This window comes from Trichoderma camerunense, assembly GCF_050948025.1.
Source record: "Trichoderma camerunense strain CBS 138272 chromosome Unknown V8C40scaffold_6, whole genome shotgun sequence".
Lineage (NCBI taxonomy): Eukaryota > Fungi > Ascomycota > Sordariomycetes > Hypocreales > Hypocreaceae > Trichoderma > Trichoderma camerunense.
In genome coordinates this window covers 1,933,225-1,955,441 of record NW_028145364.1, presented here as the reverse complement: position 1 = coordinate 1,955,441, position 22,217 = coordinate 1,933,225, and the positions used below count along the sequence as shown (strand labels likewise).

The 22,217-nt window shown below is 51.4% G+C and overlaps 10 protein-coding genes and 1 non-coding gene across 11 annotated transcripts; 2 read left to right on the top strand and 9 right to left on the bottom strand.

The window, feature by feature from the left end:
• Window positions 1–1,315: 1,315 nt before the first annotated feature.
• On the bottom strand, window positions 1,316–2,881 carry V8C40DRAFT_241995 (high-affinity nickel-transport protein-domain-containing protein). Its single transcript, XM_083215132.1, has 2 exons — window positions 1,953–2,881; window positions 1,316–1,895 (listed from the first exon to the last, which is right to left on the bottom strand). The coding sequence occupies exons 1-2, from the start codon at window positions 2,725–2,727 to the stop codon at window positions 1,429–1,431; spliced, it is 1,242 nt and encodes a 413-aa protein (XP_083075239.1). The 5' UTR covers window positions 2,728–2,881; the 3' UTR covers window positions 1,316–1,428.
• Window positions 2,882–3,270: 389 nt separating this feature from the next.
• On the bottom strand, window positions 3,271–4,985 carry V8C40DRAFT_241993 (Malate/L-lactate dehydrogenase). Its single transcript, XM_083215131.1, has one exon. It carries the CDS (start codon window positions 4,506–4,508, stop codon window positions 3,435–3,437), a length of 1,074 nt encoding a protein of 357 aa, XP_083075238.1. The 5' UTR covers window positions 4,509–4,985; the 3' UTR covers window positions 3,271–3,434.
• A 73-nt stretch (window positions 4,986–5,058) lies between these two features.
• Window positions 5,059–5,140, bottom strand: V8C40DRAFT_t87. Its single transcript has one exon. It is a non-coding gene; the product is annotated as a tRNA-Gly (tRNA).
• Window positions 5,141–5,659: 519 nt separating this feature from the next.
• V8C40DRAFT_286563 (phosphatidylinositol-specific phospholipase C1-like protein) lies at window positions 5,660–7,698 on the bottom strand. The gene is made up of 4 exons (XM_083222546.1): window positions 7,432–7,698; window positions 7,022–7,310; window positions 6,375–6,954; window positions 5,660–6,304 (listed from the first exon to the last, which is right to left on the bottom strand). The coding sequence occupies exons 1-4, from the start codon at window positions 7,460–7,462 to the stop codon at window positions 5,990–5,992; spliced, it is 1,215 nt and encodes a 404-aa protein (XP_083075237.1). The 5' UTR covers window positions 7,463–7,698; the 3' UTR covers window positions 5,660–5,989.
• Window positions 7,699–8,196: 498 nt separating this feature from the next.
• V8C40DRAFT_197819 (SET domain-containing protein) lies at window positions 8,197–10,734 on the bottom strand. Its single transcript, XM_083211941.1, has 2 exons — window positions 10,431–10,734; window positions 8,197–10,373 (listed from the first exon to the last, which is right to left on the bottom strand). Exons 1-2 carry the CDS (start codon window positions 10,533–10,535, stop codon window positions 8,268–8,270), a joined length of 2,211 nt encoding a protein of 736 aa, XP_083075236.1. The 5' UTR covers window positions 10,536–10,734; the 3' UTR covers window positions 8,197–8,267.
• Window positions 10,735–11,602: 868 nt separating this feature from the next.
• On the top strand, window positions 11,603–12,560 carry V8C40DRAFT_241987 (mitochondrial 54S ribosomal protein uL14m). Its single transcript, XM_083215130.1, has 3 exons — window positions 11,603–11,688; window positions 11,774–11,858; window positions 11,947–12,560. Exons 1-3 carry the CDS (start codon window positions 11,674–11,676, stop codon window positions 12,240–12,242), a joined length of 396 nt encoding a protein of 131 aa, XP_083075235.1. The 5' UTR covers window positions 11,603–11,673; the 3' UTR covers window positions 12,243–12,560.
• Window positions 12,561–13,454: 894 nt separating this feature from the next.
• V8C40DRAFT_197747 (DNA-directed RNA polymerase II core subunit RPB9) lies at window positions 13,455–14,394 on the bottom strand. Its single transcript, XM_083211939.1, has one exon. The coding sequence runs from the start codon at window positions 14,064–14,066 to the stop codon at window positions 13,470–13,472; it is 597 nt and encodes a 198-aa protein (XP_083075234.1). The 5' UTR covers window positions 14,067–14,394; the 3' UTR covers window positions 13,455–13,469.
• A 1,502-nt stretch (window positions 14,395–15,896) lies between these two features.
• On the bottom strand, window positions 15,897–16,332 carry V8C40DRAFT_197761 (uncharacterized protein). Its single transcript, XM_083211940.1, has one exon. It carries the CDS (start codon window positions 16,173–16,175, stop codon window positions 15,942–15,944), a length of 234 nt encoding a protein of 77 aa, XP_083075233.1. The 5' UTR covers window positions 16,176–16,332; the 3' UTR covers window positions 15,897–15,941.
• A 315-nt stretch (window positions 16,333–16,647) lies between these two features.
• V8C40DRAFT_241977 (uncharacterized protein) lies at window positions 16,648–17,033 on the bottom strand. The gene has a single exon (XM_083215129.1). It carries the CDS (start codon window positions 16,870–16,872, stop codon window positions 16,711–16,713), a length of 162 nt encoding a protein of 53 aa, XP_083075232.1. The 5' UTR covers window positions 16,873–17,033; the 3' UTR covers window positions 16,648–16,710.
• A 159-nt stretch (window positions 17,034–17,192) lies between these two features.
• On the top strand, window positions 17,193–18,878 carry V8C40DRAFT_241976 (peptidylprolyl isomerase ssp-1). Its single transcript, XM_083215128.1, has 4 exons — window positions 17,193–17,574; window positions 17,715–17,978; window positions 18,052–18,308; window positions 18,386–18,878. The coding sequence occupies exons 1-4, from the start codon at window positions 17,572–17,574 to the stop codon at window positions 18,393–18,395; spliced, it is 534 nt and encodes a 177-aa protein (XP_083075231.1). The 5' UTR covers window positions 17,193–17,571; the 3' UTR covers window positions 18,396–18,878.
• Window positions 18,879–18,998: 120 nt separating this feature from the next.
• Window positions 18,999–21,216, bottom strand: V8C40DRAFT_286559 (uncharacterized protein). Its single transcript, XM_083222545.1, has 3 exons — window positions 20,736–21,216; window positions 20,561–20,672; window positions 18,999–20,500 (listed from the first exon to the last, which is right to left on the bottom strand). The coding sequence occupies exons 1-3, from the start codon at window positions 20,985–20,987 to the stop codon at window positions 19,038–19,040; spliced, it is 1,827 nt and encodes a 608-aa protein (XP_083075230.1). The 5' UTR covers window positions 20,988–21,216; the 3' UTR covers window positions 18,999–19,037.
• Between the last annotated feature and the right edge of the window lie 1,001 nt (window positions 21,217–22,217).

Sequence of the window (22,217 nt, the reverse complement as noted above, 5' to 3'; positions counted from 1 at the left end):
CGAGACGCCACCACTCAGAACCCGAGAGAATGTCTGGCTTGACCGCCAAGGAGGACGAAATCGCAAAATGGCGGCCACACCGACAGCCTAGAGGCGCAAAACCGAGACGCGGTGCTCGTCCGTCAAGAGGCCACACACAGTACCAGGTAGCCCCCAAGTAGTCGGTACCCAGGCTCTGGACCAGAACTGGAGCAGAGCCTCTGAGCATCGAGAGCCGACAAGCGTCGCTTCAACTTCTGGGGAACGGCTGAAGGACCCTGACAGCCGCCACAAGCTCGATTCCCCACCATCCAGTGCCGACGAGACAGTGCGCGGCTACAGAAACACGTGGCTGCAAATCGCCATTGCCGAATATCTCCTCAGCCGGAAATCGAGGCCGGTGAATCACCTGCTGGATTGATCGTATCCAGAAATAGGGCAACAGGCAGCCGAGTCTGGGGGAGGCTGAATCTGTGATGATGCGCGTCAGAGGCGAGGCTGAATCGAAATTGCTGGGAGTATCGTAAAGGGCAAGTAGAAAGCTGTATGTAGGGCGCAAGCAGGCAGAATCAGGACCCCTAAAATTGCTGTGCTGAAATTACCCGTAGCGAATCAACCAATGACTAAGGCGGGCGGTGGCGCCTTACAGTGGCCGTGGCGGGCGTTGGTTCCCTTCTGGAGGGCCTTCCAGAACCCCTGCATGGCGATAAGGTTTTCTCTTATCAGGCTGCCTCCGAAGACGGGCCTCTTTGAATGATTCATTCTTCTCGTCCAATGGCAATTTGATGACAGATTGGCGGCTATATTGCACTGTGCTGTAATTAATTGGTCTTGATATTGCGACATTTTTGATGCTACCTGCTCATGTGGTTTGCTGCCTAGAGGTTGCTTGACCGTGAAGCTTTAGTGCCGGGCGTCTTATTGGCACTAACAAGCACAGTTCATGTAGTCTAGGACTCGGTTAATGTGGGTTGCTGTAGTTGTGAAGGCTCATGACCCAAGAATGAGCCAATGCCGTATATATGCGATATATACCATATGAGGAACTATTGTTCGAGCTGAGAAGTTGGCAAATAAGCTCAGGCCGTCAAGAGCCGCAAAGAGCCTCAAAGAGCCTCAATCATGAGTAGCAGAGACTCCCCCTCTTCTACAGTTGGCTCATAACCAATTACCTATATGTAAGCCATCATAGACACATGGATACCTGTATATACACCTTAGAGTAAAGACATATCCGATATTCAAATCTCATATTGGTGATTTTACTTGGGGATTTGATAAATGGCTCCTTTTTCACTAGAGACTTGTTCTCATGACAAGCTGAGAGACTCGTATGTTAATTAAAAGACGCTTGTGAGCCATTAAAGACGAATACATGTATACAAGCCTCAATCATACGCTTCATTCCCAATATTAAAGTATTAAATGGTAAAGTAGCTTTCATTATTCCTAACAATCCGCAACTCGTGTACTTGCCGACGCCGTCTTTGGATTCGGAGCCTGCTCCCCCAAAACTCTCGGCAACGCCGCCCCACTCTCAGCCTCAACATCGTCCTCGTCCGCTTCCACAACAAACACCTCCCGATTCCTCCTCTCCACACGCCTCCTCCACGGCCCGTAGACCAAAACAGACCCTATCCCAACAATGACAAAAAGCCCACATATGCTCCCGCCAATAATGTCAAAGTGGTCTCCAACAGCCGAGACGCCGTCCCAGAAGCGGCCCGACGGGTTTGCCACGTTCTGCGCCAGTGATAGGACCTGGATGATGCCGATGAAAGCAGAAACAATAACTGTGATGCCAGTGAGGACGATGGAGTAATACAAAATGGCAACAACGTCTCGTGAAAAGGCCTTGGAAGTGTAGAGCGCCATCATCAACGCCCCGTCAGTACTGTCTACTAGGCACATGCCAGCTAAAAGAGAACACATGTCAGAATTCAGAACACATGATTCTCGTAAAACAAACTCACATGTAAACAGAATTGGGAAAATGAGAATCAGCCAGATGCTCGTCCCCTGCACAGCCTGGATGCTCGCAATTCCCAAAACAGCAATCTCTGAGCTCGTATCAAACCCGAGCCCAAAAACTACGCCCAAAGGATACATCTTCCACGGCCGATCAATCGTCTTGAGGAATACTTTCAGAAGCCGCGTCATGAACCCGCCTCCCTCGAGCTGAAGCTGGTTATTCGCCTGCGCCGCAGCAGCGTCTTCCTCGTCCAAAGCATCACCATCGCCAGCCCTCCGCTGCGCAAGAACCTCTTTCAGTCTCTTGACCAGCTTGTAAAGCACCCATCCGTTCCCCAAGCACAAGATGATGAGCACTGCCGCACTGACGCTCGTGCCAATGATGTTTCCCACTCGTTGGAACCCGTCAAAGCGTTCTCTCAATGCACCGCTCGTCGCCGCCACGACGATACACGTAATGATCACAATAGTGCTATGACCAAGTGAGAAAAATGTCCCTACGGTGGCTGGTCGCTGTCCAGAAGCAATGAGCCGCCTCGTCATGAGGTCAATGGCCGCGATGTGATCCGCATCGAGAGCATGGCGAAGGCCCAGGGCGTATGAAAGCGCAGCGGGCGAGATGAGAGCCGGATGGAAATGGAGGACGATGGCGACAATGATCCATACCAGGACATTGACGGTGATGAGAATCGCAATTATGCGAATGCTGTTGGAGGGGATGCCATGAAGAAACTTGGGCTTGGGGGGGAGTCTGACGGAGGGGAACTGGAGGGGCATTGTTGATAAGGCGGAATCATCGCCTTGCGACCTCTCGAACCAGCAATTATCATGAAAAAGAATAGCAGCTGTTTATTTTTGCCCTCTTGATTTTATCCGTAGAAGCAACCCCTCTCCTCCATCTTAGGGCTGCGTTTATTAATACCCGCGATTGCTGCACACGGCACGACATCAAGTTTCGATATCAGCGTTGCATCACCAAACCAAGACTAATAAGCGTTTGCCCCGCCTGTGATTTGCTGATAAGGACGGGGAGAATTGGGGCTAAGATCGCGATGCAATTTAGCTTGGAGATAGCTAGACGGCGTTGTGTAATACCGCTTGTAGCGCTTACACATCGTATCTATGGTGACACATGTTTAGAGATAGTCTCGAGTAATGAGCGAGAATGTCAGTGATTTTATATACATCCCGGCTTCATTATCTAGAGAATGATTCAACCACTTGGACTCGTTAGGTAGTTGAGCAAGAAAAGAAGAAAAGAAGAAATGCAGTAAATGCGGGGAAGACGCGTGCTCGAGTCATTTCTCCGTACATGCAATCCATGTATCTTGCATGAGGCACCAGTTCACGATATATAATTACACGCCTATTAACTAATTCATATTCCTATCCCTCCTATATCATTCAATACAATCTCATTTTACCTTTTGAAATAAATAAATAAAAATTTCCCAGCTTCACTTTCACATCTCCAATCCCTCCCATCACTCCACAGCCAACCCTTCAGCCCCAACCTTCCTGGCCTCCTCATTCAACGCATCAATCTCAGCCCTCACCAACGGAATCCCCGTCTTCTCCCTCTCCCTCTGCGTCAACTGCTCAATCTCCCCCGGGAAATAAATCCTCTCCACCCCCGCCGCCTTCTGCGATCCCACCACCCGTCCATACAGATACTCCATCCTGCCCCGGAACTCGTCCAAGTCCATAAACAGGTCCGGCTTCACAGCAACAAGAAAGTGTCCCACGTCCGCCGGCTTCGAAGGGTCATACGGATTCGTCACATGCCCCGCAAACGCAGAACCAGACAAGACTCCTGAAAAGACATCCATCATGATGGCCAGCGCCGACCCCTTCGGCCCGCCCATCGGCAACATCACGCCGCCCAGCGCCGCCTCCGGGTCGTCCGTCGGCCTGCCCTCCGCATCCAACGCCCAATCCAGCGGAATCTTCTCGCCCCTCCTCTTCGCCTTGTAAATCTTGCCCCGTGCCGCCACCGACGGTGCCATGTCCAAGATGAAATTCTCCATGTCTCCCTTTCCTGGCGCGCCGCACGCAATCGGCGACACGCCCATGAGCTTCTCCCGTCCGCCCCACGCAGGCAGCGCGGGGCTCGAGTTTGTAAAGACGAGGCTCATCATGTCGGCGTCCAACGCCTGCTGCACCACCCACGCACTCATGCCAAAGTGATTCGAGTGCTTGACGCTAGCTAAGCCAATGCCGTAGACTTTTGCCGCCTCAATGGCCGCCGCCATGCCCATGTGAGCAGCTACGAAGCCAAAGCCATTACGCCCATCGACTTGGGCAACGACAGGCGTCACTTGCTTCAGCTCCGGCTGTGCTCCAGCATCCAAGACACCCTGTCGAATCCGTTCCATATATGAAGGTATACGGTTCATGCCGTGTGTATCAACGCCTCGTAGATCAGCAGCAATGAGACAACGTGCTACTATCGCCGCATTGTCAGGGGACACGCCGTTGCCTTGTAGGATGTCTTTGACGAGACGCCGGGCTTCATCAGCTGCGACATGGATTTTCTGTGCACTCTCCGCTTCAGCCATGTTGTATGTGATTTAATTGAAGCTCGGTGCCAATGGTATACTGAGACTCAAAGAGAAGTGTAATGAATAAGTAGATGTTCAGTTCGTTTCATTGCCAATGGAAGTGGGTGGACATGATGTTAGTCAAGATGGCGGGGCTCCGACAGCGATCTCGGGCTCCGCGCGGATATGAAAGTTCCCAACAAACAAACAGACAGACAATGACGAGTTGAATTTACTTGGACATGCGTAATCTCCAAAACTGTCAATCATTTCCATCAATAAGGACAACAAGAATTCACCTCGGTAAATTTGAAACAATGCTGTGTCTTTGCGAGCTCCCACTTCACCCCGCAATCCGCTCTAGAAACGGAGCACTCCGTAAGCACGGAGCGCTCCGTGTCGATACGGCAATTAGTGCTCAACAGCTGCCAATGTTCAATTATCATATGGCAACCAAAATGAAAGCGATAATGAGAAAAATGAAAAGAAATCTTCATATTGATTGTTTCACTCGAATTATAGGACAAAAAGAAATGCAAAAAGCAAATTTGACTCGGTGAAGAGCCAATGCGTCATCCGGAACTCGAATCCGGGCCTCAACTTTTCGTGTTAATGGAAGAGTTGAATCCTAACCCCTAGACCAATGACGCTTTGTTGTTGACTAGTGACAAACTTTTTTAGCTCATATAGCATTAGCAACAGCTCAGTCAACTCACACTCTACCAGCACAATGATTCATTCAACATCCCATAAGAAGAAATACCTTGCATTCATACAAGTACATATTTATGTGAATGCAGAGCCACTTCCAGCTGTAGAAAATTGTGTCCAGCTCGTCAATCGGACAAGAATAGGTACATGCAGAGCCATCGTTTTGATAGCCGGATATGCTCTATCTAGCTCTCAACCTTCGATTTCATACGATTACCAACCACCATCATCTCCTTCAAAACAAAGTGCCTCTATCAGGTTCCATCGTGACTTATCAAATGGATCATCATCAGTTGAGTACATATTCAGTTGTATGATCGATATGACAGATCACCTGAAACATGATGGAAAGTGTACGAGGCACTCAGCTAGTATGGCCACTGGTACTGTCAACTTCCTCGACGTTCGTTATCCTTTTCTTCCGGTAAACTATTCTCTTTTACGATAATACATTACTACCAGATCCCCTAAGAAATTAGAAAAAGTCTACGTATAGATCTCAGAGAATGACGACGTCAACCCATTGTATAAAGCCACACTGATTTGCGAAGCTTGAGTCTTACGCCGTAAAGAGACAATCATCCATATCTAGCTTTATCCCGCCGTCCATCGTTTACGGCTCATAACTTATCTCACCTAATTTCACAATGCAGCTTTCACCAAAATAAAATCTCCATCAAAGCCACCACTCACCCAGCCCAGTCTAACATCATCTTCCCCACGCATACAAACCCTCATCAAGAAAACACAAACATAAACCATTCCAAATCATAAAACACCGAAACCCCCTAATTCTCCGTATACTCATCCGGCTCCAAACCCCCCTCACATCCCCCCCTAATCACCGGATTACACCTCGCCCCCTTCCCCCCAGGCAACCTCACAGCGTAATCGCACCCCCACCGCGAACTCAGCTCATAGCCCGCAAAGTCCGTCGACACAATGTGCGCCCCCGACCGAAGCGCCGCATCTCGTCGAGAAATATCGCATTTCTCCTTGAAAACTGTTCTGAGGGGCTCGTCGGCGCGGGTGCGGACCCAGTAGTTTGCGCGGACTTGGGCTTGGATGAACTCGACATCTGCGTCGGTCAAAGGATCGTTGAGCTACACAACATCACATCCCCTCGTCAGCTTACACACGCTTCACTCAGCGGAACATCATCATCAGACTCACCCTTTGGAACGCACAGTCGCCTTGTCCAGGCGCACTATTCGTAAACAGCACCCTCCCCTCCAGATTCGGCCGCCCCTCGATATACGCATCACGCACATCATGAACCGGCCCATTATCCATAAGGAAAAAGATTCTTCCCCTTGCGCTGTCCAAGTCCGGCCAGCCGTACTTCAGGATGGATTCCTCCAGCGTCAGGCCGTCTCTACGTACATCATCCGGAGTGATGAGCTGCGACTTGTCAAAGACAGACCGAATCTCCTCATCCACGAGATTCAAAAGATCAGTGTCCCACGGTACCACCTTGGCGCCGCCGAGCCTTTCTCCCAGCTCCTCGGCCGTCTTGAACTCCATCATGATGGGCAGAGGCACGCTATCCGGGTGCGCATCCATCCACGTCTTGATAACTCGCAGACAAGAAACCAGCGTCGAGCAAGTACTGTGGTAGTCCACATCCGGTATATGCAGCACCTTTGTCCCCTTCTTCTTAAGCTTCGGATCATCCAGCGGGCCCAACCTGGCAAACTTTCTAAGCAGCGGGTCACTATACATGCCACCCTCAGGATCCGCGAGCAAGTCCAGCCTGTGAACCCGTTAACAATCCTCTCCCTTCTCACATCATCGTACCTCATTCATGGAGAGAGTCTTACTCTAAATTTCTCACATGGAGATACTCCAGCTGCACATCCAGAGCAGCATGCGAGTACTGCAGATCCGTAGCCGCAGATGTCCATGCAGTCTGAAGATCGCGCTCCGCCTTAGGTGCTTCGACGTGGTAGCTGTTGTGCGACCCGACGACCTGCATGTGATTCATCCTCACGGCTCCCTTTGTCCAGACCAGCCCATTTGCGCCGCAATCCCACAGAAGCCCATGCTGGGAGCAGTCGCCCACGAGGACCTTCTGAGTCGTCGAGGGAACGGCCACTGCACCAAGAGCGACTAAAGACAGATAGATGTCAGCTCCTGAATTCCGCAATTTCCCTCCGTAAAGAAAGTTGTAATAAAGAAAATATATCACCAATGAAATGAGTACATGCATTGAGCATCCAACTCCACTTACATAAAACACAGATGAAATGTCGCGATATCATCGTCGCAATGCCGTCACGTGCACTCCCTCTTCTCCAGGATCAATGCGTCGGAAAGTCCGGGGCAACGAAACGAAACGTCAATCAATTCTCAATACACCGTATCAATAAAAGAAAAATGGCTCACAAGAAGCCTATATATAAATCCTGGTGAGCGCTCCCTAATGGAAGAGAAAGAAGAAAGATGGAAAATGCGGCGTGTAGTTGACGGGAGGCAAATCAAAAATGGCGGATGACACAAGTGAGACAAGCCACAGGGGACTACCGCCCATTAGCAGCAACTTGCGTCAACTTCAGGTATGGAGCCTCTGTTTGGTGATCCTTGCTCTGTGACTGGTCATGACAACCTCCAAGGGACGATCATTCGGGGGCCACATGATTGCTCGCCCGTTCCCCTCAACCTTGTGTCAACCTCCAATTGCGGCTCCAGCGTATCACGGCTTGTTGCGTGTTCCTGAGCATCTCGTCTGCTGTCATGCTGTCTCAGAACTTACACAGTAAAAGGTGGCGTCAAGCATTATTCATGAGTTTACAGTACTAGCACTTCATCTGTAAGATATCAATACTTATTCATCGGATAAAAATAGCTAGTGGACGCATCCACGATAATTATCATCTAGACTACCTATCAATACTTGTTCCCTCACTGCGCCTAATCGATCCGTAGCTAACGCGCCTGTCCTGTCCCACCCATCCATCCATCACCTATCAATAGAAAGAAGCAAATGACAAGGGAAGCAAGATGAAAAAAAATGTCTGCTGCCCTGCCCCATCCATGGTATAACGTTACAAATCATACAAAAATACATCATTCCTCAGTGAGCCTGCTGCTCACGCGCCTCGCGCGGCCACTCCTTCGAACTCCTGAATCTTCGTCTTTCCGATTGGTGTTACCCGCTCTATTAGGCCCTCTCTTGGTCGCCCTGCCCCGATCGTCATCCGCCTCCTGTGTATCATCTCTGCTCTCGCTCAAAAGTTTTCGACCTCTTGCCCTCCGCTCGTCGTTGGAATCGAGGAATCGATGGATCATCCTGTGGTCGAGGATTCGCTCTTCTTTGTCTGAAGGCCCCGTCTTATCCGTCTTGGGCCATGCGTAGCCGTATAGCTTCGAGTGCCGCTCACACCTGGGGCAAGAAGACCGAGTAAAGTAAGCATTCTGCTGAACAAAGTAGTCGCTGCAGTTTGTGCACTGAATCCATGCCATGTCGGGCTCCGAGAGGAGCAACGGCGTGAGCACATAGTCGCCCGGTTTGCGTACTCGAGCGGGAGGTGGTGTCGATTGTTTGGGAATTGCAGCCCCTCGTTTGCGGCGTTTCGGCTTGTCTGCACTCGTTGTCACTGCCTCTATTGTTGATTCAGCCTCGGCCTCCGCTTCAATTTCTACGTCTAGCTGCGTCTTGACGTGAATTTCCGCCTCGATTTTTATTTCTGGCTGCTCCTGTTCCGGCTGCTCATCTTCTGGTTCAGATATGAGCTCAAACTTTGACTCGACCACGGGCTGTCTAGCCGCTCGCACATTCGCAACAAAAGGGTAGTATGCTTCGGCGGAATCATCGGTGGAAGATGGATCATTGAGAATGGAAGAAATAGACATGGTTATCAGCTGCCGCGGCCTTGGAATCGGCTGAACCGGAGCCTCTACTGGTACCATGTCGGGAGATGCACGGCTTCCCATGCTCCGAGGAGAAACAGGCTCCACCGTGATGCTAGTGGCGTCTTTATAACCGTGTCGCTGCTCATTCTTTGATATGTCTAGACGCTCTTCTGAGAATCTTGGCGGTATCTGCGCCTCTGGCTGTGGGCTCTCCTTTTCAGGCGACGCAGTATCCGTCTCCGGGGCATCTGCATGGCTAGGGGTCACGCTCCTAGTGCTCGACGAGTCATCAAAGCTCGAGGCCGCGCTAGGGAGAGAGAGTAGATTTGACGAAGCGTTTGATGATTCGGACAAGAGCTTGAGCTTCTTGGCCGGTGTGATTGGTGGAGTTGCCATTGCGTCCATGGCTCGTTTTCGGCCTCGAGGGGTTGCTTCCGGCGCGGGTGTCGGAATTGAAGATGTTTCCTGAGCATCCTGTTTCTTCACCTTTGGCTTCGTCTTGTAAATGCGTGGCCGCATGTCGGGAGTCACCGAGGAAGTGCGCGAGGAGCCGCCAATGCTGTCGTCCCTCCGCCGTCTCCGCAGAGAGTATGTCTCTTTCCGTTCGTCGTTTTCGACGCTGATTTTTACATTGACCGCTTCGCCTTCGGGTGCCCATCCATTCCTCAGCTCCTTTTCGCATGTTCGACACAAACACTCGCAGTTGTCTTCCCCAAAATAGCAATCGCTGTAGGTGACTGTAATCTCCTCGCCGACTTCAATGGGTCGAGAAGCCACAATCTCAATGGTGGACTGACTGGTAGTCATGAGCTTGGCGTTTGCGCGGCAATCGTGGTTGGCGAATCGCGCCGGTCCCATGAACAAGCTGGTGCACTTCTTCCTGGAGCTGACCACAATGCTAAAGTCCTTTTTGCGGACTGTGATTTCTGTTTCCTCCTCTGGGGTGATGTTGATTTGTATGCCGGAAAGGTACTTGATTGTCTCATTGCGCTTAATGTATCGCCTGGCAATGACACACGCTTCGTGTGTCGTAATGGTGTATCGGTTGGTGGTGCTGACCTCCCAAGGGCAGTCGGGCATGTAAATGCGAAGATACCGTCGCAGATGTTGTACAAAATCGGCCTTTTCCTTGTCCAGCTTCAGGCCATTGACATACCTCTTGAGGCCGTCCACAGACGTCAACAGCCGCTTTTCGGCGGCCTCAAGGTCCTTGTTTACGACGACATCTTCCTGGATGATTTTGGCCACCTCACCTTCTCGGATCCCCCGTGATGGATGGTAAGACGAGCGATTCTTGGGAACAGTGGCCCAATAAAAAGCCTGGCGCAAATCAAATTAGATGCCCGTCTTTTACTTGCATTGCGCACTCAAACTCACATGGTCGACGAGCGCATCCGTTAGAATGTCGTCGTAGGCAGCCAGCTGGGAGAGGGTCAAGCGCTGCTTCTTGGCCGTTGCCCCGGCAGCCTTTGGCGGCGGCATTGTCTAGACGGGGATTATTTGTCTGCAGAAAATATCACCGGATGCAAGCCCGTAAATCCACAGGAGCAAGAATCGCAGAGGGCGAGAGAGAATGAGAGAGAATGAGGGGTTTTTGCTGGCGCCAACAAGATGTTGTTTTTTTGCAAGGAGCGGACAGAGAGAGCTCAAGATTCCCTCATAACTCTAATTTCCACACCCCGTCAGCGCTGCGCCGGCTGCCGTCACGGATGAAACACGCAGCAAGGCTCCGCGAGCGTCGCAAATCTCGCAAACCGCGGTCGCTCCAGCGATCAGAAGCACAAGCCGAGGCGCACAGGAGTGAGTTGCGGAGTCGAGAAAAGAAAAGAAGCTCTGTTCTTGTCACCTGAAGCGTCTCGACGTCATCACTTTCAAGCTACCCTATCCAGCCATGTAATAGCGAAGATCCAAAGTCAAAAGGGAAATGAAGCAGCCGGAAAGGACGGGAAGATGTATGAAGCAAAAGACGGCGCAAAATCCGTATAAGAGAAGGGAAAGGAAGAAGAAGAAGAAAAAGCGAGGCTGTTGGCAGTGCCTCGGAAAAGTCTCATGCCATGCAAGGCCCAGAAAACATTGCAAGTGAGAAAGACTGGAGGTGAAAGTGAAAGGGGCGCCTTGCAGGAAACCGCAGCTGCCATGCAATGGGCTGGTCACCGCACTAGAAATCCAATGGATATTCTTAGCACTAAGCTCTAGCAGGGAACAGGCGCTGCCAGCAGCCAACGAGCAGCAAGAATTTGCCAGCTCCGGCCGCCCCCCCATGCCAATTTGGCTGTCCGGGCGACGGATGGAGAAGCCTTTGAAGCTCCAGTTTTTCCCGTTTTTGCCCTTTTCAGCGAGCTTGGAGAAAGACAGGGATTTGCCAAGTGTGAGGTGTGTGTTGATCCAGATTCAGCCCCCCGGGAAGAGCCCGAGGATTAGCCAGCCACTGGGGATGCCGGACGGAGTGCACTAAAAAGTCACCGATGAGCTGGTTCCGGGAAGCACGTGACATCGAAAAGTCTCAACGCCAGAGGTGGGCTTTTGGCGATGCCTTCAGTTGGGATGAGACTGACGATTGATTGGATGAGCTTTGCATAATTGCTGGTGCTGCTGCTGTTGTTTCTTGTCTACAGTCACAATGATTCAATTAAAGGTGAGCAGTCTCATTGACAGCTCTTCTTCTTTCCCCTCCCACTACAACAGCTGTGCTAATCACTCGCTCGTTCTCTATCGAACAGACGATGCTCAACTGCATCGACAACTCGGGCGCCGCCCTTGTCGAATGCGCCCTCGTCGTCGGCCAGAAGCGACACGCCAGAATAGGTACTACCACACCCTCCCGAAACAAACAAAAGACACCTACGACAATCCCCAATTCTCTCGAGTACACCCACTAACCGAAAACCCTCAGGTGACCGCATCGTCGTCGTCGTCCAGGAACAGCGCGGCTCCTCCTCCTCCGGCATGGCCGGCATCTCCGCCGCCGCCAAAGTCAAGCGCGGCGACATCCGTCACGCCGTCGTCGTCCGCACCAGGTACCCCACGCAGCGCCGCGACGGCACCGTCGTGCGCTTCGACGACAACGCCTGCGTCCTGCTCAACAAGTCGGGCGATCCCGTCGGCACTCGAATCAACGGCGCCGTGGGCGCTGAGCTGAAGCGCAAGAAGTGGAGCAAGATTCTGTCCATGGCGCCCATGCAGGCATAAGGGAATAAGAGGTCGCGGGAGAGAGGCAGAGAGAAGGAAAGAGAAAGAGAGATGGAGAGAGGAATAGAGGCAGCTGAATAGATATCACAAAATGCAGGAGGGGCAATAAGGTGTCGTCTCCATGTACGAGTTGGGATCATGTACGATTACGAAAATACTCTCTGGTGGCATTTACTTTACATGGCGTTTACGAAATGAGACATTTGATCAAGAAGAAACAATCTTGTTTTTGGGTGTACACCGAATTTGATTTGCAAGACTATCTAGGTATGAGAGTGCCTCTGACATGACAATCTGTATGGCTTGAATAATGCATAGACTTTGAAATCATGACAATGTGTATGATAGGGACATTGCACAGAGACTTGAAAAGAACACAAAACAACAAGAAGACACTCTTTAGAAAATGAAGTGACTGAATTCAAGCTCGGCGTGGTAACACAACACCGGCCTAGTAAATAAAAAACACCCCTCTAAATATGCTCCCCCAACGCCGTCATCCGTCTTTTCCAGGTTTCGGTGGTACGCAATTATGGTAGACTCTAGATGTGCCACTTTCCGTAGCATTTTCCGTCCCCGACGCCAACTGTAACAAGACAGAAAAAAAGAGTGAGAAACAAGATCAAAGCTCTAACTAGGTACGTCTGATGCTCAAATGTTTTGGCAATTCTTCGTTGTCCATAGTCAGACTCTGTGAGTGAGCCTTGAACCATAAACTAGTCGTAAGGGCGTTTAATCGAAAATGTGACCACACTCGCAACAAACGTAAAACAATTTCTGCATCGCGGCAAACCAGGTTAACCAAAAATTCCAACCCGGAACCCCAGGGGACAGGCGCTCACCATGCCAGTATCAGCACTGCGTTCTTGTGACTGAAAGAAGACGGCTTCTTGATGACTGCATCTCGGGCACGCCTTGTTGGATCGTGGGAGCTGTAGTTTGGAAAAAGCGAAAAGAAACGCACAGTCAGCCAGCTGCCATATCAGATATGCAAACACATATAAAGGAAGCAGAACTGAAAATCCACAACAGGACCCCGTCCATGATCACAGCTCAGGTCCCCATCAGTACGATAAAAACACCGAGATGGCGGGACCGGGCCAAACACCAAAGCAGTATAGTAGTAATACAGGGTATCGATCGTCATTGTAAACATTGGCGGGAAAGAAAAGGCTTCCGCAGCCGCAAGCCGTCGTAGGTCGATGCGGGCATCCAAAGGGTCACCGATCAAAGGTTGACAAGGATCGCGCCATCATAGCAATGGCCAACTTCGTCTCTGAAAGAATGCAGGGACTCGGTTTCGGTGGAGCCGTCGGTGCTGCTGAATTCGACGTCTTCCATCATCTCTTCGTCGTATTCCTCAAAGGGGTCGTCGGGAATGAGCAGGTTAAACTGAGCCATGCCCATGGTCCCTACGCTGCCCAGTCGGCAATCGTCGTCGTCCTCGCACTCGTTCGTGGAAGGCCAAGCGTCGAGATGGCCGTTGGCGGGAACTCCACAGGTGTTGCAGGAAATGACGTTTTCGCAGAAAAGGCACAGGACTGGCACGAAATCACTAGTACTAACCGTGGGATCAGAGCCGACGTCCTGAGTGACACCGGCCGTCTCGCCGGACGAGTTGTTGAGCACGTTGCGGAAGACGCACGTCGACTGGGCGTCCTCGGTGTACTGGCAGGTGCGGCAGGTGAACTGCAGCTTGTGCGCGTCTTCATCTTCCTTGGGGTAGAGCATGTTGGAGCATTCGGAGCAGAAGCGGAACGTGATTTGCTCGAGCTTCTTGGGGCCGGAGAGATCGTCCGAGGTGGTGGACTGAGGAGTTGCCATTTTTGCGAGTGTGTAAGAAGAAGATGATGATGATGATGATGATGTGAAGAAAGGAGATGGCGATGCTCCTGGGTTCGATGTCGACGTCGATGGTTGTCGTTGTCGAAAGTAGAAGAAAGAAAGGTTTGGAAGAGCAAGGTTGAGATCAAGTGCTGAGATGGCTTGGGTGCAGCAAATGATGGGAAAAAAGTGTCCAGGGGGGTGATTTGCCGCCTGGTAGTGGGTATGTGGTGGTAGCGTGGCAGCACTAGCAGCGATTGGGTTGCCTCCGCTGTGCTGTGTTGCTGTGTTGTGCTTGTGCTGGCTGGGGCTTTTTGAGTGCAGACAGACTGGAGCCCAGCGCAGTTGAGGCTTCAGCAGAAGAGAGATGCGTTGCTTGTCTCAAAGGGATGCTCTGCAATATGCAAAGTAAGAAAAGAGGCAAAGATGCTGAGCGAGGCTGCTGAGTAGCTGATGCTCGGCTTGTGAATAGTCTCAAGGTTGCTTTTTTTGTTGATTTTGTTTTTCTGTAGTTGTAGGAGAGAGGAAGAGATTCAGCAGAAGAGCGCGCGGCTGCTGTGCTGGTTTTGTGTGTTATCGGGGAGAAAGTGGCAGCACGACCGGGCGTCGGTTCTGTGCAGAGTATAAGAGAAGGCTACAATGGCCTGATCAGAAGGGGGGGCAGTACTATTTACCTGCAGCACCGGCGAATACGGAATCAGCAGCTGTGTATATGTACTCTGTACCGATCCGAGTCACTGAGAGCGCGGCAAAGTTTCAAAAGAGCCCAGTGCAGCAGTTGAGTTCCAATGTTCCAATCAGACGACCCCGCTGGCTGTGCTGTGCGCAACCTGAAGCTTTTTTAGCAGGCTGTACGTGCGTGTACCTTGCAGATCGGGAGCCAGGCAGCCACAAAAGCGTTTGACACGGGCTGGTGAGTCAAGCCTCCAGCCTCGAAAGATTAGATTCTGGATTGTTCCGGTTGGTTTGACTCTTGAGTTCAGTTGAGTTGAGTCTTATGCAGCTGGGCTGAGAGAGGAATATTATTCGCAGCTTGGATTGCTGAGAAGACACACGTATTGATCGATGGCTGGCATGTGATGTGCTTTTTTGGCTGCACGTGTAGTCGAGCATCACCCGTCCAGGACACACGCAGCGTTACGGGATACTTGCTCGTCATATATATCTCTCTCCACCAATGGATTTCTGTTATTCAGAGGCAATAAAGTCCCTTGCCAGCGGGGTTTTCCTGCAGTATCCTGGACAATGCCGGGAAGTCAGTAAGCCGTTTGAGCTGGGGCAGTGATATGGAACTACTAAATACGTTATGGACCTACCTGAACGGCGCTGTTGACGATGCTTCCCATAAAGCGCTTGCATACATACGTACCCAAGTGTAAACATGATATATATGCACAGGATTTACGATGTATTCCGCAATACAGCAACAGAAGTGTTTCAATCCAAAATTTCAGCAACATGTTTGAATCCCCAAAGCTCATCAGCTACCCGCCCAGCGCGTTGTGTTACCAAGAGATATCCCGAATGGCCGAATGGCCGCCATTCTCCTGCCCTGATCTACCCTGGACACACCCGATAACCTGCGATCCTCATCACACCACCACCGGGCGACGGCCGCAGCAAGCCCGCATCATGCCCGTGGCTTCGTATATGAGACCCGACGTACTCGGCTTCGGGAAGCATCCCAGCCATGAATGGTTCCGATGGTATTCCGCGCTTGAACGCTGGTATGTACTCGTACTAACTTACACATCCATACCTGTTGAGCCTAGGTTAGGTAGGTGACAGGTTTGTGTGGGTATGTAGGAGATATTACATGCACATAGTCTGGCGCTTGAAAGAGATAATGGAGACGGACATGTAGCACCAATGTCATCAGATCCTTGCCTGCATCTCACCTACATACTCGTACATGTTGCGCACCTTGGCGCCAGGTCCAGGCTGATTCGGTGACATTCGGGCTTCCTCCTCTTTCTGGTTGTAGATGTGCTCGCGTCTATCTACACTCACATCGGCGCAATCCCCTCGTCTGCTCGGGCTGTATCTATCTACATAGTCAAGACGAAGTCGTGCAGCCTTACTGTGTTCGACAAGATGACAGCAGAGCATATTACATGCATCGTTTGAAACTGCACTACATTACATTGTGCCCCGCCCACCAAGCAAGCTATCGTTGGAGACGCGGAGGACGGAAAAGATTAAAATTTTGAACGGCTTTCGGTGGCCGAGTCCTCCGTCGAGTCTCCGGCGTAATCAAACAGTGCAGCTCAATGTCAGAATCCTAATGCTGTAGTAGTTTAGTAGTACTATTGGATTGCGGCTTGACCCGTGGCCTGGCATCGGTCGCTTATTGCGGATCTCGAGTCGCGCTTGGGGGCCCCGATTGCGCATCCATGCTTACTGTCTGAGAAGGACAATCTGCGATCAAGTATCCCATGACTGCTCCAGAGGAGATGTATGTTTCAAGTTGACGACCTTGGGTCTGTATGTCTGTACATACATGATGAATACAGCAACGATTAGCCGCTTGTAAGGGCTCTCTTATTCACTTCTACTCTTGTTCACCCCTACGGTAACTGAGGTGATATAATGATGCATGCATGCGCCTACATAGATGAACTACCCGATCCAACTCACGACACATCTACGCACTGCTTCTACCTATACATGTACATACGCAACGATGTGACGCCTCCTCCCCCGTAAGTCGAATCCTCATCTCGTTCTCCTGCGCAAGCTTCGATCGCCGTTGCATCGTGACCCTCCTCCTCGTGATCAACTGACTCCTAGCCTCAAAGTACCACATCAAATACGGGCACAGCTGCAGAACCCCCTAGAAGCCTCAGCTCTTGTCTGCCCCTCCATCAACTGACCAGCCGTCCATGATTCAAGCACCCAAAACCACTGGACAACTAAAAAGCGCCACCCCTAACGTCCATTCAATTTCTCCAAAGCGCCCCAATTGACTCAGCGCCCTGCTGGAGCACAAGGTGGCAAGGCAAGGCTTTCCATGTTCCCACGTTGCCAGGCCAATCGCGCCGCCCCTCGACGCCCAACGTCATCAGGGTCACACTAGTGTTGATTAGCAACGATGCCCTTTTGGTTACACCAATGTAATGAATGAATGCACAGTCAACTTGGTCATGAAAGTAATTGCTTGATGTCATTGCAACCATTCACGTAATTCATCACACGTATATTTTCCTTTCCTTTTCCAAATCCTCCCGTTAACCAACCCACCGAACTCGTAACCAAACACGAGTCCAGCCGCTTCTTCTGCAAGGCTCGCGAGAATAGCTTCCCCCATTTCCTTCCTGGTCAATCCTCTTAGCCTCTCCCCCGCACATCTTCATCGCCTATCCTATTGGCTCCGCGCCCCATTGAAAAGCTCCATCTCCCAGCGTCCTTGTGTCCCAACTCCACCTCGAAGAGAACAGAAGAAGGCTCTCTCTCTTTTCACCTTTGCGACGATTCACGACATTTCAAATCAAGCAGAATAGACACAATGGTGCGTATGCCTCCATCCAACTAGCCATCACCACCAGCTGCACCAGCTGCAGCATCTACAGCTGCCATGCTCATGCTTTACTATGCTGGACTGCAGAGACGAGAGAGAACTGCTTGCTAATACCCATCTCCATCTGCCAGGCTGACACCGGTCTCCCTCCAAACTGGGAGGTTCGCCACTCCAACTCCAAGAACCTGCCCTACTACTTCAACTCGGTCGAGCGAACCTCGCGATGGGAGCCCCCCGCGGGCACCGACAGCGAAAAGCTCAAGCACTACATGGCCGCCCACCACAGCGCCGGCTCGCGATCGGGCGCCGCGCCTGGCGTCCCCGAGGGCAAGATTCGTGCTGCCCACCTCCTAGTCAAGCACCGCGAGAGTCGCCGGCCGAGCAGTTGGCGCGAGGTATGACAAATGACGATACGATGGGAGGAGAAGCTATACGATAGAAACGGAGGCTGACAAAGAGCTGTTATAGGCTGAGATTACACGAACCAAGGACGAGGCCATGGAAATCATCAAGGCACACGAGAAGACGATTCGATCTGGCGCCGCCTCGCTGGGCGATCTTGCTCCCACCGAGTCCGATTGCTCTTCGGCCCGCAAGCGTGGTGACTTGGGATACTTTGGCCGCGGCGAGATGCAGAAGGAGTTTGAGGACGTTGCGTTTACACTCAAGGTGGGCGAGCTGAGCGATGTCGTGTCGACGGCGAGTGGGCTGCACTTGATTGAGAGGTATGTCTTTTCTGTGTCTGCAAGAGCGGCGTATATTTGAGCTTGGACGAACGATTGACTGACGCGGAATGCTACAGATTGGAGTAGGATGCTGCTCTGGATGGCACGTATGCAAACGAGGAAGTGTAATATACCAAAAAGAGAACAAACAAAGGATGATGATAACCGCCGGAAAGCGAGAATATTCAGTTCTGTCTCACCAAAAAAAGAATTAAGAAAAAAGAAACAAAAGATATGCAAAACAGCAGTAAGCAAACCAGAGTAGGCCGCCGTTCCCCCATCACCAGGCTCGACGGCGGTGGGACAGACACTACGACGGGTAAAATGCTCTTCATCATGGAGCCGTAATTGTAATTTGCTGCCCTATCAAGAATCTCCTACCAGCTAAGCACATGATCCCTCAAAAAAGCAATCCCAGAATTCAAATCCTGTTGTATTTGTCATCTCAAACAGTCCCTCCCATATCCACATTCTGACATCTCTCCCATGTTTCTAATCTACATTTCTTTTTTGTGCAAAGTGCAAAATAGCTATCAGTCGCTCATGCTACATGCTTTAAAAAAAATATGCCAAACATCTAAAAATCGTCCGTCATTCTCTTCGACATGGTTCAATTTTGTTTCCTCTCCCCTTTCAAGCCTGTGTAGGTAAAACGGTATCCTGAACAAGATCTCTCCCAAAAAGCCTTTTTCCCGTAGCGTACCTAGAAAAAAGGACTTTCGTCCATTGTCATCGGCTCGCCAGGCTGATGAGCGTGCTCTTGAATGGCTCCACAGTCGTAAATACCACCGTCATGACGCCAAAGACCACCATGGAGAGGGTTGCGTATGGCGCTGCACGGCTTCTTGTTTCGTAGAGGTAGGACACGCCCATGGCGGCGCCGTTGATGCCAATAGCAATGCCCGCAGCAACGGTGACGGGGCTATCGGCTGTTGAGATGTTCTGATGCCATGACTTGGGAATCAGGGACCAGGGAGCTGGGATGGAAGCTTGAATTGAGGTGCCGTCAGTGTTGAGACAGATGGGGTTGCGGTTGGAAAGTGCTTGTATGGGTGTCGATTCATCTGTAACCGATTCTTGAGTGGCTGCGACGACTATATCGCCGCCGTCCTGTTTGCTTACGCCTAGCTTGTCTAGGATAAAGGGGTATACGAGCTGTCCCAGTATGCCGTTACTCACCACGAGCATTGCATTCACGGGACTGTTCCCCCAAATGGCTTCCGTGGCAGGCTTCGCCAAGGCCAGAGTTGTGCTGCGAGCGGCGAAGCTGAGCGCCTCATAAGCGTGAAGGCCTATAGCGCGGCTAACGAGGACGGAGAGAAACGTGTTTGCCGCTGCAGCAATAGTGCAGAGTATGATGGCGAGAAGGCCAGCGGTGCTGAAAATCTGGCGACGACATTCTGAGAGCTTGAAGCCCCAGACGAGAATGCCGCACTCGAGTATGGAGAGGGCAGCATCGCCGGCGCCGTACCAGCCTGAAGGGTTGTTAGGTAGGGGTGTGTTGCTGATGGAGGCTGTCCAAAGTGCATATAGAGGACTGCCTCCACTAAACTTTTTTAATGTCCTAGAAAGGCCTCCGGGTCCTAGAATAGAAGCCTTTGCTCGCGTGTATCCCGTCATGAACAGGGTGGTTAGTAGGACGGGGTTCATCATTGTGGCCAAGCCTCGCTTCAGGGGAGTGGAAAAGGTGCATAGTTGAGATTTCTTGAAAGCCCGTTGGGACCTGACAGAAGATATCCAGATGAACCATAGTGTGAAGCCATCGAAGAAACGCTCCTCGTGCATGGCAATCGTAAGTGGTATGCCGACGAGGAAGACGAGCGTCAACGACAGGAGGATTGGAAAGTGTCTTGTAAAAAAGTTCCAGGAAGAAGATTCCTCATGATTATATGGCTCTGGTTGTTCATTGTTCGAGGTCTCTTGATCTGGAGCGGGGGCTTGTTTCTCAGTGTCTGAAGCCTGGGGGGTTGACGAGGAGGAACCACCTTGGCTACATCTTGTTCTCTTGATATCAGCATCATCGTCAAACTCAGCTGAGCTGACCCCATCATCGGTTGACGACGGGGTAATGCTCTTCTTTGAGCATATTGAGCCTTTTCTTGAGGGCGACTGCGAGGTTAGTTTTGCAACTCCACCAATTGCCACCACGGAGAGGAGGAATACTGTCACCCAAGAGACGATGTTGGTTGCAACTAGAGCGAGAGGAAACAGTCAGCGTTGCCGTGTCGAAATTGAGTCAGGTATTGGCTTACTGAAGGAGCCAATGACGCGCCCAATCTCGCCGCCATTGAGCATCTCGTCCTGATCCAGCATAATCATGGGAACCGAGAATCCCACCCCGAGGTGAGCATTGATGAAGTCAACCTACAGTGAATCAGCATGGAAAAACACAACCGAGCAAACGCAAACCACCACGGCGTCACCAACCCTTGTCTTGAGCCACCTCCGATAGAAGTCGTCCGTCTTCTTCCACATCACCCAGCTCGCCGTGCTCAACGCAAAAAGCACCGCCATGCCCACAATGGTCGAGAAGAACTCCAGCCTCGCCGCTGCCAGCGTCCGGCTCAGGCCCCAAATCAGCAGCTCGCTCGCCAGGCAGATGATGGCGACAAGCAGATATCCAGCCCCCTGAGCAATGGCCCTGTTCCAGCGAAGCCGCCAGATGCTGGATTCGGCCATGTCTTGGGGGGGTTTTGCGCAGTGCAGTCAGTTGCAGCTCTTGTGCGAGAGGATGCGAAATTGCGGCACCCTGGAATTTCCGATAATGGAATTCTTGTGCCGAGTCGGAGAGAATTGGAACTTGAAACTGTTTCGGTCTCTGACTCTCTTTTTCTCCGACCAGCTGTCGGGTTGGGCAGTGCTCTTCGGACAGCTGATGGCAGGCGGTCAAGACGGAGCTACTTCCGACTTGCCCTTCATTGACACTGACACTTGATACAAGGATACATTGTGCTACACCCATCAATGACAGGCCGAGATGTATTGGTGAATGGGGGATGTCCAGAAACAAGTATGGTGAAGAAGAGAACCTGGACCACGTATATCGATCCATGCATCACAGCTAGTCACACCATCATCGTGGCTGGGGAAAGGAGCAGCTCGATGTTTGGAATTATGCGCATCTCTGCAGAATACATACCTGTTAGCAGACATTCTACAGCTTCAAGTCACATATCCATCCGAACAAATATGATCGAGGCCGTTGCTCGCTGGTCATCGCTGGTCATCGCTCCAAGATCCGTCGTCAGGCGCTGTGCCTTTCCGCAAGGCTTACCGCGTTGAGAGACGTCAGATGAACGGCGACGAACCGCGCTGGTAAATCGACAAGACTCCGTTGCCGTCTGATAGATTCGCGGACCGGCTTCCCTGTAGGCGGCCGAGGGTTGAGACATGTGTCCCACGTCCGGAGACTTGGTCCACCGGGATACGGGCCGAGATTCAATAGATGCGCATTTACGGCTTCACTTTCACTCATCTCTACATCCTTCATCTGCTTATATAGAGCAGCCACAGATAGAACCGGCCAGCAACCAAACTTAATAGCGACGTTGTTGGTCAATACGAGATGTCTTGCCTAGGTATAGACAGAAGAGTCTGGTCTGTCTATCTACATGCATCCATGCATGCAGCAACGCAGACTGGAGAGGACCTCTGGCCAAAAGGCGGCACCGTCGCTCCCGTTGGAGATGCCGTGTCACATGGCGCAAAACTAGAGCTGCTCGATATAGCCTCATGATCGGCCTCTAGTCCAGGAACACAAATTGGAGGAGACTCGCAAGCTCTATCCATTGCCGTCCCGGGGCGATCCGCCGCTCACGGATCCTGTTTTACTCGGCCAAGAGGGCATCCGGGATATTAGCCTTGGAGCGTCGCAATTCTCATAAGAGTCCATTGCTGATTCGAAGCCGA

What these genes read in the sequence shown, in the direction of transcription:
- V8C40DRAFT_241995 (XM_083215132.1), bottom strand. Translation starts at nt 2,727, where the DNA reads ATGCCCCTCCAGTTCCCCTCCGTCAGACTCCCCCCCAAGCCCAAGTTT. An exon ending in TTTCCCAATTCTGTTTACAT is followed by an intron (nt 1,896 to 1,952) that starts GTGAGTTTGTTT and finishes GTTCTCTTTTAG; the next exon opens with CTGGCATGTGCCTAGTAGAC.
- V8C40DRAFT_241993 (XM_083215131.1), bottom strand. Translation starts at nt 4,508, where the DNA reads ATGGCTGAAGCGGAGAGTGCACAGAAAATCCATGTCGCAGCTGATGAA.
- V8C40DRAFT_286563 (XM_083222546.1), bottom strand. Translation starts at nt 7,462, where the DNA reads ATGATATCGCGACATTTCATCTGTGTTTTAT. An exon ending in ACATTTCATCTGTGTTTTAT is followed by an intron (nt 7,311 to 7,431) that starts GTAAGTGGAGTT and finishes ATCTGTCTTTAG; the next exon opens with TCGCTCTTGGTGCAGTGGCC. An exon ending in GCGACTGTGCGTTCCAAAGG is followed by an intron (nt 6,305 to 6,374) that starts GTGAGTCTGATG and finishes GATGTTGTGTAG; the next exon opens with CTCAACGATCCTTTGACCGA.
- V8C40DRAFT_197819 (XM_083211941.1), bottom strand. Translation starts at nt 10,535, where the DNA reads ATGCCGCCGCCAAAGGCTGCCGGGGCAACGGCCAAGAAGCAGCGCTTG. An exon ending in CGGATGCGCTCGTCGACCAT is followed by an intron (nt 10,374 to 10,430) that starts GTGAGTTTGAGT and finishes GATTTGCGCCAG; the next exon opens with GCTTTTTATTGGGCCACTGT.
- V8C40DRAFT_241987 (XM_083215130.1), top strand. An exon ending in GAAGCGACACGCCAGAATAG is followed by an intron (nt 11,859 to 11,946) that starts GTACTACCACAC and finishes GAAAACCCTCAG; the next exon opens with GTGACCGCATCGTCGTCGTC.
- V8C40DRAFT_197747 (XM_083211939.1), bottom strand. Translation starts at nt 14,066, where the DNA reads ATGGCAACTCCTCAGTCCACCACCTCGGACGATCTCTCCGGCCCCAAG.
- V8C40DRAFT_197761 (XM_083211940.1), bottom strand. Translation starts at nt 16,175, where the DNA reads ATGCTCTGCTGTCATCTTGTCGAACACAGTAAGGCTGCACGACTTCGT.
- V8C40DRAFT_241977 (XM_083215129.1), bottom strand. Translation starts at nt 16,872, where the DNA reads ATGTGGTACTTTGAGGCTAGGAGTCAGTTGATCACGAGGAGGAGGGTC.
- V8C40DRAFT_241976 (XM_083215128.1), top strand. An exon ending in GGCCGAGCAGTTGGCGCGAG is followed by an intron (nt 17,979 to 18,051) that starts GTATGACAAATG and finishes GAGCTGTTATAG; the next exon opens with GCTGAGATTACACGAACCAA.
- V8C40DRAFT_286559 (XM_083222545.1), bottom strand. Translation starts at nt 20,987, where the DNA reads ATGGCCGAATCCAGCATCTGGCGGCTTCGCTGGAACAGGGCCATTGCT. An exon ending in GGAGGTGGCTCAAGACAAGG is followed by an intron (nt 20,673 to 20,735) that starts GTTGGTGACGCC and finishes GATTCACTGTAG; the next exon opens with GTTGACTTCATCAATGCTCA. An exon ending in GCGCGTCATTGGCTCCTTCA is followed by an intron (nt 20,501 to 20,560) that starts GTAAGCCAATAC and finishes CTCTCGCTCTAG; the next exon opens with TTGCAACCAACATCGTCTCT.